Source organism: Vulpes lagopus, chromosome 11 (genome assembly GCF_018345385.1).
Source record: "Vulpes lagopus strain Blue_001 chromosome 11, ASM1834538v1, whole genome shotgun sequence".
NCBI lineage: Eukaryota > Metazoa > Chordata > Mammalia > Carnivora > Canidae > Vulpes > Vulpes lagopus.
The window spans coordinates 86,775,760-86,790,399 of record NC_054834.1 but is presented as its reverse complement, the minus strand read 5'-3'; the positions used below and the strand labels follow the sequence as shown (position 1 = coordinate 86,790,399).

General features: G+C 43.6%; 1 protein-coding gene across 2 annotated transcripts in view; it reads left to right on the top strand.

Annotated features, from left to right (window-relative positions):
* The window catches only part of DPP4 (dipeptidyl peptidase 4), a 78,972-nt gene that overhangs the window by 32,074 nt on the left and 32,258 nt on the right, over positions 1–14,640 (top strand). For both annotated transcript variants that reach the window (XM_041773764.1, XM_041773765.1), the window contains exons 8-10: positions 933–1,053; positions 5,036–5,196; positions 6,680–6,792. In XM_041773764.1, coding sequence (XP_041629698.1) covers positions 933–1,053; positions 5,036–5,196; positions 6,680–6,792 — 395 coding nt within the window. The remainder of the gene's footprint in view (positions 1–932; positions 1,054–5,035; positions 5,197–6,679; positions 6,793–14,640) is intronic.

Genomic DNA, 14,640 nt, shown 5'->3' with positions numbered 1-14,640 from the left:
AATTGTTTACTTACTGGAAAAAAATGCCCACTCAACTCCTAAATTCTAATTTCTGTTGTATTCAGTTTGTTGTTGTTGTTTGCTTGCTTGTTTGTTTTTGAGGCCTATACCTGCTTCCTGCTAGTTCTGTGACCTTCTCTGTGTCACTGTAGATATACCTTCATGTCTTATAGTGCTAGGAGAATGTCAGAAGTACCAAAGAATCTAAACAGGAAGATAGGCTGACCATTTGCAGAAGCAATTCTGTGCAATTCTGTGATGTTGAGTGCAACATCAACTGCACTCCCTCAACTCACCACCCCCAGAACACAATGTGAAGCACACCTTATCCGGTAGAAGTGGTCAGGCTCTTGGGTCTTCTTATACACTCTAGCATCCAAATAGTGGTGTTTGTGAGCTGCTGCTTTTTAATATATTGAGTGTCTCTGGAATTATTTGGGGGTTATAGCATGTACACTTATAATTTTAAAAATGTGAAGGGGGGGGCACCTGGTTCAGTCTGTTAAGTGTCTGCCTTCAGCTCAGGTCATGATCTCAGGGTCCTGGGATAAAGCCCTGCATCAGATTCCTGCATCAGACTCCCTGCTCATTGGGGACTCTGCTTCCCCCACATCCCTCCACTGCTTCCCATCCTTGTGCTCTCTTTCTCTTTCAAATAAATAAAATCTTTAAGATAAATAACTAAGTTAATTAATTAATTAATTAATTAATTAATTAAATGTGGGGGGTAGTAAATGATTCTTTATTGTGCACAAATTGAATAACCCAAGGCAATCATTACATTTGCATATTTGTATTATTTGCATTATTTGCATTATTGCATTATTTGAGGATAAAAATATCTATCTGTTGCAGGTAGATATTTTTTAAGTCCAGGATAAGTTATGTTATACCAGGTTATTACTTATCACTCTGTTTTTTAATATTTCTAGGCATACGTTTGGAACAATGATGTTTATGTTAAAAATGAACCAAATACATCAAGTCAGAGAATCACATGGAACGGGAAGGAAAATGTAATATACAATGGAATAACTGACTGGGTTTATGAAGGTAGAGACTTTAAAGCTTTTTCAAATTAGAAAATCTGTAAGTTAAAACAAAACAAAACAAAACATTTCTTTTAAAATGGAGAAATTCAATGGCATTCAAAATAGGTTGCATTTTTAAAAATGTCATCAAATTTCTTTAGCACTCATAATACCAGGTGTCTCACCAACAAGGATTTGCCAGCAGTAGCCTGTTTCGCCTGTGTCCTCATTGTCTCTCAATGCCCCTATTGTCTTCCGGCTCCTCCTACAAAGGGCCTTTCTGTGTAGGTAGCTTTTCTGCTTTACTGGGCATAAAAGCTTCGAGATTAACATCAGATGTTCCTTTAGCTGGGCCTACCTAACCGAGAGTTACTAAGGAAAGCTAAATACTCCCACAGCATTCCAAAAGCTGACAAAATGTTGTCTGGAGGTTGGGGAATAGAGGAGGAAGAAAGCATCTGTTTTACAGAGGATTTGTGTTCATTTTAACTTGGACAAATCATAATTTCCTGTTTTTAAAGAAGGAATAAATAATTAGAAAGCTATAGGGGGAAAAATCGGTAAAAAAGAAAAAAGAACTAAAAATATTAAAGAGGATTAGTCTCCATTTTAGGATAGAGTTTTAGAAAATATTAGAAAAACATTTTTCATGCCTATCGTTGCCAAGGTAAAAGGCCTTTTGAGTCTATTCCAGACTGTTTGCAAGGTTGCCTAAAGCTTATAAAGTACTCATCCTTATTTCATCCTCTTATTTCTTCCTTGTAGTTAAAAAAGAAAAAAAATAATTTTTCTTCATGACTGAATTTTGGTTCGTACCCAATTCAAGTCAAGTTCAATTAAATGGCTAACATTATAACAGCAGCAGCAACAACAACAAAAATCACTTTAAAAGAAGGATAAATCCCCGGGGCCCAGAAATAACTTCTAATGAAATTTACTAGCACTGGTCACTTAGCAATTGAAAGCCTTCTTTAACATTTATTGGACAGCACAGCACAACCTGCAGGGTCCCCAAAGTGAACTGGATTTATTTGAAGCCTCTTCCCAAAGCTGCAAACCCATCCTTCCTTGAAACATCTGAATGTCTCTAAGATAAGGACACACCTAATACTATGAGCCCTTTCTAAGGTAGATAATAGCTGGAAAGATCTCAGTTTGCATGTTGATGACAAAAGGAAGAATGGCTTCCCAGTTCCAATGTGGGCCTGTCTCTAAAAAACAGGACTTTGGTTCCTATGGAGAAGTTCCTATAATTGGTTTTATATATTTATGAATGATCCATACTTGGAAAGGGCACACTTGTTTCTCTGTATTGGAGATCGATCCTCCCACTGGAGCTCTCCACTGCAGCCATGAAGACTCGTTCAGGATCAGACTAAAAGAGTACATTTTGAGAATCTTTAGGTTCATAAGTAAAAGAACAAACAAAGCTGCAAGGTCCACACGGGGCCATGTGTCGTATCATGGAGGAACACTCCCAGAATAGCCTGCCCTCTGGAACTTGTGCCCCTTGCCTCACCCCATGTTCGCAAATGACTTTCTCTCTCTCAATGTCTCTATGTTTTCCCTTTGTCTTATTTCATGATTTTCTAATTGATTATTACTTTAGTTAGTAAGTGTCTTCTCGTGTAAAAATAATAATATTTTATCTCCTAGTATGAAGTTAATCACATGACATTCACTCTTAAGTATGAGTATAGTTTACCTTGCCCAGAGGTGAGAATGAGTATTTTGAGAGCGAGGATGAAGAGGGATAGAGAAAGAAAGAAGTTTGAAAGATGGACACTGCTGACCCTGAGGGTGTGGGTCATTCAGCACAGTTCACACTGAGTGCCAACTACCTATGAGGTGCCGTGTCAGGTTTTAGAGACACAGAGACAAATGCTGCCCTCAGGGAACTCAGGCTGGAGAGAGAGAGAGAGACAAAGGTACCAATGGATAATTGTTATAGAGTGAATCCAGATCTATTCAGTGGAGGGCATTAAGACCAGGGAGTACATAAGGAAGGTCAGAGTGGTTGGACGGAAGGTATCAGGAGAAGAGGGAGGTTCAGAGAGTGGGGGGCGGGGGTGCCATTGACACTTGTGCTCACAACCAGCTTTGTATCAGGAAGGACAGGAAACCTGCTCCTCCTTTGTTATGCTCCCTTCTCCCTGCTATTCGTTCTCAGGACTTTTGCATTTGACCTGAAGTAGTTTTATGATGGTGGTTTTAATACATCATGATGTCGAACAATGTGTTCAGTGCAAATACCCACCAATTCGAAACATAGCTACTACCTACTGCCTGCACTTAAAAGCAATTTTAAAAACCATGACCTTGCTGTAATTGTATTCATTTTATGTAGTTGCATCTTGATCTTAGACTAGAACCAATTAGTAGAAGCCATAGGAAGGAGACATCAACTCAGTATCTAAAGAAGTTCCCAGTAGAAACCCCTTGACTCCGAGTCACAAGGCCTGTGTCCTTGCCTTGTCTTTGGCAATTCATTCACTCTCCCTAAGCCCCTCAGTTGCCTTCTCTGTAAAATGGGATGTGAATAGAATAGACTCATCTAGGGATCTTTGTGAGGACTAAATTAGATGGTGTTTTATAAATTCTAAATTGCTACATGAATGTAACTTAATGACACAGGCAGAAAACAGATAAAGCTGGAGTAGCCTGCCTGACCCAGTAGGTTTTCTGTTACTAGAAGACCTGAAATAGGCATGGAGGGACATAGAGCATGGAGGTGAGAAGCATGGATTCAAACCAGACAAGTCTGGATTCATTCTTGATTCTATCGGTTATTGGCCATGTGACCCTGGGCAATGACTTACTCTCTTTAAGCCTGCCTGCCTCCTTGCTCACCTGCACAGTGAGCCACTGTGAGGATTACCAGAGATAATACATGTCAGTTGTGTATGGTTTAACACTCATTAAATGATAGTTGCTCGTCATGATAATTATTATTACATTTTGTTATTATCGTTACTGTTGTTACCATTACTGCCACTCCTATTACCATTATTTTTATTATTGAAGACAGGCACTTGGAAGAAGCCCCAGGAATCAGAAAGGTGATGGGGACAGATGATTTCCTAACTCTAAGACTCAAGTTTCTGTGCTTTTGCTTTTACCTTTACACGCGCAACAGAATATGAGATTTGTGGATTAAATCCGCATAAAGGACTAGGAGTCTCCATCCAGTCTACCCGAACTCTCCGTGAAAGAGGTTTTGGCATTTTAGGAGCCAGAGATTGGAAGTCCCATGAATAGACTCCATAATAAACATAGGAAAGAACTACATTTGCCAGAGAATGAGAATGAGTCCAACAGCGTTCTGGAGAGCAAGACCTTTCCTTTCATTTGCCTCACTCTCTGACCCTCTTCCCCTACCATCACCATCTGCACCAGAGGAGCGTGTTAATCTGCCTGAGTCCTTAGTTTCTAGGCTAAGCCGAGGAGGCGTTTCTCAATAGGGGTCTCATGGAGCTCCTTGTCATTCTAAATTCATCCTTCCCACACCCTGTTTGTGCCAAGCGTAGTAAACTGTGGGCACCATATTAGTTTGATAGTCTGGAGCCACACACCACCCACCAGTACCCTGTGGGCACAGTACAAACTGAGCCCAGTTGGGGAGAGTATGCTGGCATGTTGACTGTTTGAAAATTAGAAAGGAGAATCAGCCCCTTGTGTGAAATTTACTTTTAGTATGTTTTGCGGCATAAATTTAGAGGATTATAAGATAAAGAAAAAAAATGTAGAGCTTATATTAAATATTGTGTGCTAAAATATTCTAAAATGGTCCAACGGGTTACTTATTTTTACAATCCAGATCTATCCTTGAAGATTTTATTTTTATTCATTTGTATTACTCTGAATTTGGAAGCCCAGCAAATGCAAAATGGTTCATTAGTTGAACTCTACTGTAATTACTAAAGCTAATGAGAACAATATTTTGAATGCCAAAGCCAATTTATCAGCTACTTCGTGTAACAGAACAATTTATGTCTTTTTTTCAGAGGAAGTCTTCAGTGCCTACTCTGCTCTGTGGTGGTCTCCAAAAGGCACTTTTTTAGCATATGCCCAATTTAACGACACAGAAGTCCCACTTATTGAATACTCCTTCTACTCTGACGAGTCACTGCAGTACCCAAAGACTGTGCGCATTCCATATCCAAAGGTCTGTGCTCCTATTCGCATAGTGGTTCCGCGATTTGATGGGAAGAGAATGGTTTCATTTTAATCCTTTCCTGCTAATGAAAATATTGTCAGTCTCTCTTCAACAGCTTGCTGTGATTACTCTTGCTGAAGTCAACAGCATCTGGCAATTTTAAAGTATTTTTATTATCCCAGGAAAGAGTGTGATTTAAGGTTTTGTAATTTCTCCAAAAACTTTGAGGAATGACAAGCCGAAAAAGATGGAGAAAATGCTTTTGAAAGAGGTAGGGGAGGATGAAAATGTTTCAGTGGAGGAAAGGAGAGACTGTCATTGAATCACAAGCTCATCTTATTTGTAGAAGTTGGAATGTGCCCTGGATGAAGTTGAAAAGCTCAGTTATGTATCAGGTTGGATTGCTAATTAACCGATACGTGACTGGTTTCCGCGGTTCTGGTATAGATTTGGCACTAATGTGAGCTTCACACGTCCTGCATTTGGAATAATGGTCTCACATCCTGGTTTGCAAGGCTGTTCTCCCCCTCGGGAGGCATATTTATGAAAATCGAACAGCTTTGTTAAGCAGTGTAAGCCGAGGAAGAGGGGGATTTAGAAGGCAACCAGGACCCTTCACTAGGATCATGATATTAACGGCCACAGTATCATCTATAGGAAAATCGAATAGTAAATGTTTTCGCCGTAAGTAACTTGGGAAGAGGGAATTTTATTTTTACCAACTCACTCAATTTGCTACACGAAGAGCTGCCATTTTAGGAAGACAGAGGAAGTTAAAAGAAAAAAAAAGATCAGGGACTAAATATAGAGATGTATTTTCAGTGGAATGTTATTTTTTGAGTGAAACTGGCAAAAAAAAAAAAGACCCATAAAATGCTCTCGCTAAAAATATATTATTTCGAACTAATTTGTCAATTGAAGATCTATATGTATTATAAAAAAGTTCTGTAGCTTTCTGTCATCGTTTGGACTATAAAGCTCGAACGTGGTAAACGTGAACTTGGAGCGCAAACGATGGCTTCTTAATTAACGTTATTGGCTCTTGGCTCAGGTGAACTCATCTTCCTGGTGGACTGTGTCTTTGGCTGAACCCGAGGCATTCTTCTAGTTGTCAGCCATTACACTTCTTGTCTTCTGGAGTCAGAGCATATCTGCAAAATAATGAAATTGATTTTTAAAAAGTTTATCCTTGTTCGCACCAAATACGTTAAGTTATGACCATTAGTGATTTAAACAGGAGTGCTTTGAGCTGTCAATACATATGTGTCTGCCTGAACATGAAAAGTTGCATCTCTTGACTCTCTCTTATGTTCATTCTTTCATCAAATTTAACTACATTAAATTTTTAACATGTCTCATTATTATAATTGGATGGGTGTAATGGAGACATTTTCGTACAGTTTTAAACCCGTGCAGTGATGTGATATCTTTATTTTTTGTCCATATCAATTATATAATTGTTTTTTTGTTTTGTTTTGTTTTGTTTTCCTAGGCAGGAGCTATAAATCCAACCGTAAAGCTCTTCGTTGTAAAAACCGACAGTCTCACCTCAGGCACCAATGCAACTTCAGTAGAGATCTCCCCTCCTCCTGATATTTTAACAGGGTAAGAGTCTTGATCAGAATGTGTGGGTTGTACACAGTTTCATGGATCTCATGGAGAACATTTTAGAAATGGATGGAAGAATCAGGGGTAGCATCCCAACGTGTCCCCCAGGGTCGAAAGCCATTCCTTCCTTCATCAGCCATTCTTTGTTGAGCTTCGATGTCCTCATGCTGGGCAGGGTTCTGGTGATGGGGTCTCACAGTGAATAGAGCCACCACAGTCCCAGGTATCATGAAGCCTACACTCGAGGTGCGGGAGGGAGACAACAACCAGGTAGACAGAGCATCAGGTGATGACAAAAGTTGTGAAGACAATCAAAGCAGGGCAAGGTGAAGGTGATGGTGGGGGGAGGTCAGGGAGGCTCTCTCTAAAGAGATGACCTGTGAGCAGTGACATGAGGCAGAGGGTCAGCTAGCCACCTGAGTAGCTGGACGTTCGGGGTCCAGGCAGAGGAAGAGCAGGTGCAAAGGCCCCGCAGAGAGAATGCCCTGGTGCGTGAGAGGACCTGCGAGGGGCCAGGTGACCAGTGCGGTGCAGGTGGAGAGGTGAGTGATGGCAGTGAGGTCAGATCATGGGGGCTGTGCAGGTCCTCGTGAGAACGGGAGAAATTCAGGGAAACTGTTACATTTAGGGATCCTCATGACACAGACATGCCTCAGGATGTCACTTGCCTAAGTAATCACTGGTGGTTTGAAATTCAGCTGCCGTGCACCCTCAGGCCCCCCCCCCCCCCGTGTTTTCCTGTAAAGATAACCATGGTACCGCATGCAATTTATGGCCGTGAGTTGCTTTCTGTTCATTTCTGTTAATTATGTTGGTTTTCTTGTTGCTTTTAAATGACGGCTAGTATATACTGAGCGCTCGCTATGTGCCAGACACAGGGCATTCCCGCAAGCTTTATTGTATTAATCTTTAAAGTAACTCCAACAACTATAATTATATGCCTCTTTTACATACCAGGAAATGAGGCCTAGAAGTTAAGAAAATGACCAAGTCGGAGTCTGTATTCAAACCTGTCTTTCTGACTTAGAAGCAAGAGCTTATAAATGCTCTGCTGGGTGTCTCCCTCTGTCTGAATTCAGCCCCTGCCCTCAGGTTCCTGAAGTTATTATCAGAGCCACATGGAAGCATCCTTCTCAGGATTGATTTACCACATCAGGCAGGCTGTAGGCTCTGCTCTGTCATTATTAATTCATTGATCTGATTAGAAATAAATATATGCACCCGTTCATTTGGAGGAAAAAATCAATTATCAGTAAATTTAAAATTTTTTTTCCTGAGTTTGCCCAATGGTATGAAAATTTACCTGAAGATTCTAGAATCTGCTGTTTGGCCCCATCCAGTCATCTCTTCTATGAACATTGATTGAGCACCCAATATTTACATAACAAATGTTCATAGGGCTGAGCTTCTTTCTAGCACTTATGACCAAGCAGAGGGTATAACATATTCCAATAAATGACTCCAAAAGCAAATACTCCAGAGGGGTAGACAGAAGGCCAGAGATATTCCAAGGAGAGGAAATGAGTTTCCCATGACCACAGAGATCAAAGAAAGCATCCTAGGGAATGTGTGGATTGAACAGGAAGGATTCCACAGGGCACCACTGGGGTGAGGGGTGGCAGGGGGTGAAGGGGAAGGTCACTCACAGGTGGGAAACTACAGGGCTGTCCAGGGAAAGAGCAGGAGGGCCTGGTGTGACCTCTTAGTCTACAACCGACATCTGTCCGCAGGGAGGATGAGCCACAAGCCCTTGCTCTGAAAAACATTAGATCTGGAAGGGGCTTTAGACATTACTCGTGGTTTACAAACTTTTTCAAGGACCCAGAAGCCTTGGTTTCCAGTGAGGTATGGCACAGGAGTGCAGTACCAGAAGCCAAGCAGAAGATTACTGCTCAGGTGGCAGGCATAGGCCTTTTGTCTCCCCTGCTTCCCCCAGGAGTCAGGATATTAGACAGAACCTGCAGGGGTTCCAGAACACGCTGAGAACACTCTGGGACACAGACCAGCTAACTGAGGCTCAGAGAGGGAGACTCGTTTGCTCCAGGTCGCACACCAAGTTAGCATGGAAGCTGGGAGCAGGGATAGATGCCTGGCCCTGACAGGCCAGACTCGCTCAAAAATGGAGTTTCATGTGTTGAGTGTTTCCTGTGGGCAGGGACCATGCTTGATGCTCCGCTCCCATCTCATTTGACACACTGCCTACCGTGTCATTGTCATGGCCATTTCCCAAGGCTTCATCTGTGGGGTCTCCCCCCGTCCCCCCAACTTCGAAACCTCATTCCAGGAGCTGACCTCAGGAAATGTGTGCAAGTCTAAGGAATTAGTTTTTGCCCCCCAGGAATGAATCATTAAGTCATTGTTTGTAGTTCTTTATGCTGCATTCCTGGTGAGGATGGCTTCACTCACTGGGGATATTTTGTGTGAGACATATTTTACTGAGGAATCATTTCTGGAAATGCCTCAGGAATGTGTTATAGAGGGAATCATAAATCCAGCTCTGGTCTCCATTAACACCAGCAAGGCCACAGCTTATCTAAAACCAGGCTCGAGGTCCTTTCTGGGGAAAATGTTCTAGCAAGCGGTGATGCCCCATTTTCTGGCCTCATGCTAACATCCAGCAGGACCAGGTTAATCACAGCAAGTTGCACCTCTTAGCAAACTGCCCAGCACCCTCTGCCGTGTTTCCCAGCAATCCGCTAGTTCCTGGAGTGTAGGAGCGCCTGGAGTGTAGCCCTAGGGGAGCGGGCATGTCTCTTCTCTTCTCTGCCCCTGCACTCATCATTCATTTTCCCTTGAGGCCATATCCTTGGGTCACAGAACTTCTAGTAGGTGAAATCCTACCAGAGACAGGGAGCCTCCCTGCTGCACTCACTGATTTAGAGGTCAAGTGGATTAGATTCCTTAGGCCGTTTGGTGGCATTCATGACTCCTAATGGGAATTTGCAAGCTCAAAATCTTTGAGAGAAAACAACATATACCTCCTACTGCTTTATTTAGAGCTCAGTTTCCCATTCCTGGATTAAAGTAAGAAAGTTCTACAAGTAGGGGCCCATCTTATAGGAGTATCTCCAGTGCCTCTCAGGGGGCCTGGGACACAGCAAATGCCCAATGAATATTTGTAGAATAAATGAATAAGCTCATGCATAGATAAGTGACGTATGTTATGTATGTGAGTTTATGTGTGGGGAATCGTGTGGACAGCCAGCACCCAAGATGACCCTCGAAGTGACGGTGCATAGCAATCCCTCTATTCTGCTTCCTCCCAGCCATCTGCAAATTCTGTGGCCTGAGCTAGAGGAGTGTTCTACTCAGGTCACCAACCCAACCCCCCACCGCCCCCCCAGAGCTGCTGAATGGCTGGGGGGGGGGGCATCACACCCAGCTCATGACCTGCCCCACCCTGTGTTATCTGCTCCCGAATGATGCAATAGATAAATGTGTCCTCTGAATAGCTGATGATCCTTGATCTATAGAGATATCAGGTCCGAGGTTGTCACACAGGAGATACTGTACTGGACTGAAATGGCCCGGAAGCTTGTGACACTTCAAGACAGGAGCTCACATGCTGTGCTCGCAGGCCCCCTGTGATTGGGCCCCCCCCCTCCCCGCCTCACCCCACCTACCCTTCTCCTCAGCGATCTGTCAGCAGCCCCGGGAGGGCTGGCATCCCCATCAGAGCAGAGTGGCATGGAGCCCGGGGCCAACGCTGGAAGAACGCCTGCTTCCTTGGGTGATTCACCGAATTAATCACTCCACCGTCTGCATTTGCTCTCAGGAGCAATTTCCCTCCAATGTTCTTTCCAGTTAGTAATGCCTACCTGATGTTGATTATCCTTCATACACCAAAAGAAACGCTGACACAAGTTGGGGGAGTTAGTGCGACCCACCAGACATTTATTAGGTGCCCACTATTTGCAAGGCAACGGTCGCTCTACAAAGGGATCCTCTGGAGTATGACCTTCAAAAGCAGGTCTCTCCCAGTACATTCGAATATAATCTGCTTTATAAAATTCAGCTATTTAGTTTACACACTCTCTGTACGAATAAATAGACCTCATGGAGTGAGGAATTTTATCCGGAAGAAAAGCAAAAGGGTGAAGCTAGCCAACAATATTTCCCAGAGAGATGGGTGGAGGTTCTATAGAGGGAGCGACTGGGAACAGCAAAATCTGATGCCAGCTGCTTGGTCTGAATTGTGGCTCCAACAGTTCCCAGTGTGTGACCTTAGACAAGCTACTTCGCTTCTCTACACTTGTCTTTCTTTGTCTGCAAAACATGAATTCTAGCCTTCCTACCCCATAGGCTGCTACAAACTTTATGTTGAGCACTTGGAACGGTTCCTGGCACGTAGTAAACTCCCCATGGGTGTGAACTCCTGTTATTCTGTCCAGAAATCACTCCATTGCTTTAGTATTAAAGTCTAACCATACTCTCCCTGCAGTAACCTGTCCCAGAAGGTAGAGAGTTTATTGGATCACTATGTCCAACCTGGGATGGGCAGTCTCTGGCTCAAGGGAAGGCCAGGCTGCCTGATGGTCCCTTTCTGCCCCTTCCCACCATTCAAACGAGTCTACTCAGTAGACGCCTCTCTGTTTTTACAGATTGACATCAGCACATAGGGGCGCCTGGATTGGTTGAGCACTTGACTCTTGGTTTCGGCTCAGGCCCTGAACTCAGGTCATGAGATCCAGCCCCTAGTGGAGCTTGAGACCTGGCAGGGAGTCTGCTTGAGATTCCCATTCCCTCTGCCCCTCCCACTGCTCGAGCAGGCTCTCTCTCTCTTTCTCTCTCTCTCTCCCTTCAAATAATTTTTTTTCAAAAAAAAAATCAACCTGCAGTACAAAATATAGTTGATAATCCTGCTTGTTGGATTTCTCTGGTCTTAAGTGGGACTTAAACCTTTTAATAAAAAGTACCCTCGGCCCATTGGTTCCTTTATATATTTTTTATGGCTCACTGACATTTCAGACTGGCATGATCTTGGCTCAGGACTATGTTATGCAGCGTCGTTCTGTCTCCCCTTAATTCCAAATCCTAAAGAGAAGCTGTGATTAAACAGAAGTATGTTTACATGAGAATTCAAAACGTCCCGTCCGCTTGCTGCGCTTGCTGGCAAAGGGCCCTTACGGAGGCGCCAGAGGGTGCAGAGTACACCTTGGGCTACAGAGAGTGACAACGAGAGTGGAAGATACAGGTTCGTGGACTTTTGATCTAGAAACGGGCAGGGAAGGTGCCAGGTGCATGTGAGCTTCCTGGCAGCTTCCCAAATTCCAGTACTCCGTGTTTTCAAGTGGGGGAAAGTTACTGCTGATTTCTGAACCCGAAGTATAATCTATGGTTTTTAGCAGATAAAGCACTTGTCTTGTTAAAGAGTTTTCTTCCCTCCCTGACCCGCCCCCCGCCTGCCCTTTCTCCCAACCAGGCCACTTGAGAAAAGGGAAGCCTGGTTCTGGTGCCCATGATCCTAATCGATGCCCAGGGATCCCTGGGACAATGTGTGCATGTATGTAAAGAGACGTTTTTTCCTCCCTGGAGAGAGGGACATGGTTTTCATCCAATTTACAAAGGGATTTGATCTGTGAATAGGAACCATTGATCTGTGAATAGGAACCATGGCATAGAGCAGGGATCAGCACGCCGGGACCCACTGGCAAGTCCAGCCCCATGCCATCCGTGTTTGATCTGCAAGTAAGAAAGGTTTTTAGAATTTTGATTCGTTGGGAAGGCAAATCACAAGAAGAATAATATTTCATGACATGCGAAGATCAGACGGACTTCAAATCTCAGGGTTTCACTGGAACGCACCCACACTGGTGTGTTTAGGTATCGTCTCTGGCTGCTCTTGTGCTGCAAAGGCAGAGAGAAGTAGTTGTGACAGCACGTGTGGCCCACAAAGCTTAAAATATTTACTATCTGGCTTTTTGCTGAGAAAGTCCTCAGACCTCTCGTCTAGAGAGTTCACCTCAAAAAATTTGATTTTCTCCCTTGCATTTCATGATTCCATCCCCTTTGCAATCATTTACTCCCTGGCCCCAGCAAGATTTATTTGCCTTTCCATTTTCTCATCTAATGCCTGTGGATTGGGCAAAGGGCAGAAGACTTGGACTCAGTGAGGGCCCCTTGCTCCTGTTCCTGCAAAGAGGCGCTCACACTCTCATACCCTGCAGCCTGGCAGCCGGTAAGACTGCTGGCATCAGGCTGGAAGGAGGGGCATTTGCAGAGAGCTCAGGGGATATCTGAGGGAGACCTGTGGAAGTCAGAGCATGGCGGTGGTTTCAGACTGAAGGGCAGGTTGAACAAAGGAGGGTCGCAGCTGGGAAATCTCAGGGGGTGTTCATGGAATACCAGCCATGCAGACTGGATGGTGGGTATGTTCTTACTGAGCAAGGGAAAGGGCTGAAATGGAGAGGAGTCCCTATTTGTGGGAAGAGGGGTTTTGCTGCTGGGTGAAGGGGTTTGATCTGCCTTCAGGGCTTGCCACCTGCAGTGGGGACAGCCAGGAGCCACCCCTGGGGGCACTAACCCAAGAGGTATCCCTAGCTACAAGAGGGGGATATGATGTGCTGATCCAGCCTAAGTGCTCCATAAATATTGGTTGTTTGCTTTTGCGTCTGTGAAGGGAGTGCAGGCAGGACATGATCTGCGAATTCTGAGGACAACCAGGTATTTCAGCCGCAAAGAACTCCGTAGGATTTTCCCCTTCTTCTGTGCTGAGTGCCTGTTTTGTGCCAGGTATTCTGTTAGGGCCTGGAGACACCCTGTGAACAAGAAGCCTGTGGCCCTGTCTCCGAGAGCTTGTGAGCAAGGAGAGCAAAGAGACACAAGGAGTGGGGGTGGCCACAACCGGTGAAGAGCAAAGGAGCATTTTAGGGCATCTTTTAGTGCATTTGGGGTGATGAGGAAGATATGGCCATGGGGCCAGTCAGGAAGAAAGGGGAAGAAAAGATTCTCTTGGAGTTTCTCAGACAAAAGGGAATAAGGCTTCAATCAACCAAAATCATGCAGTAGAAACGCATGATTTAAGAATGGTCCTTCAAAATCACACTGAGGGCTACGAGGAACAAATAAAATAAAATAAACAATCCAGAGCAAATATTTAGGGAGGCCGGCTGAAAGGTAAATTGTGAATTCCCTGCATCTCACTATAAAAAAAAAAAAAAGAGTCCCAAAAATGTTTAAAGGTGTGCATTGGAGGAAGATGCCCTGCTAGAGATAGATAGCTCCATTTGTATAAATCTTATATTAAGGTTCCTTGATTTTTTTCACATGGTTCATGTTTTGACTCTTGAGAAAAGACTTTTACAGCATAATTATTTGATTTTCAAAGTTTGTAGAGATGTGAGTCAATTTTTCCCCTTTGAAAACGAAGTTGAGAAAAGGGTCAGTTATAATTTCACCCCAAAAGCAAAAATTTTCTGAAGAAGCACGTCAAATTACCAGAAAATATTTGAATCTCAGCCAGTGTCTCTGGCCTCACTGTAACGTTCTTTCAAGACAGCAGAAAAGAGATGGGAAATGTCACCCTTGCCTTCCTAGCACCACCAAAGGCCAAGCTGAGGACTTGAAAAATCCTGAGCTCTAGTGTGAGTCACGTTTGTGAAGCCACTGTATGATGTTAGCTGTTGTTTTTCCTCTCAGATGTATTTTAATTTCCATTCAAAACTAAATTACACTTTAAGCTTTCAGAAAAGGTAAAAAATTGTGGTATTAAATGGTTTTGACAACCATTTAAAATCATATGCTTATTAAGATGGATTTCGTTGAGTAGAATGTCTACCTGTACCAAGGTCTGAAAATAGTTATGCTCTCGCTCTCCTTTCTTCCTTTCTTCCTTCCTTCCTTCCT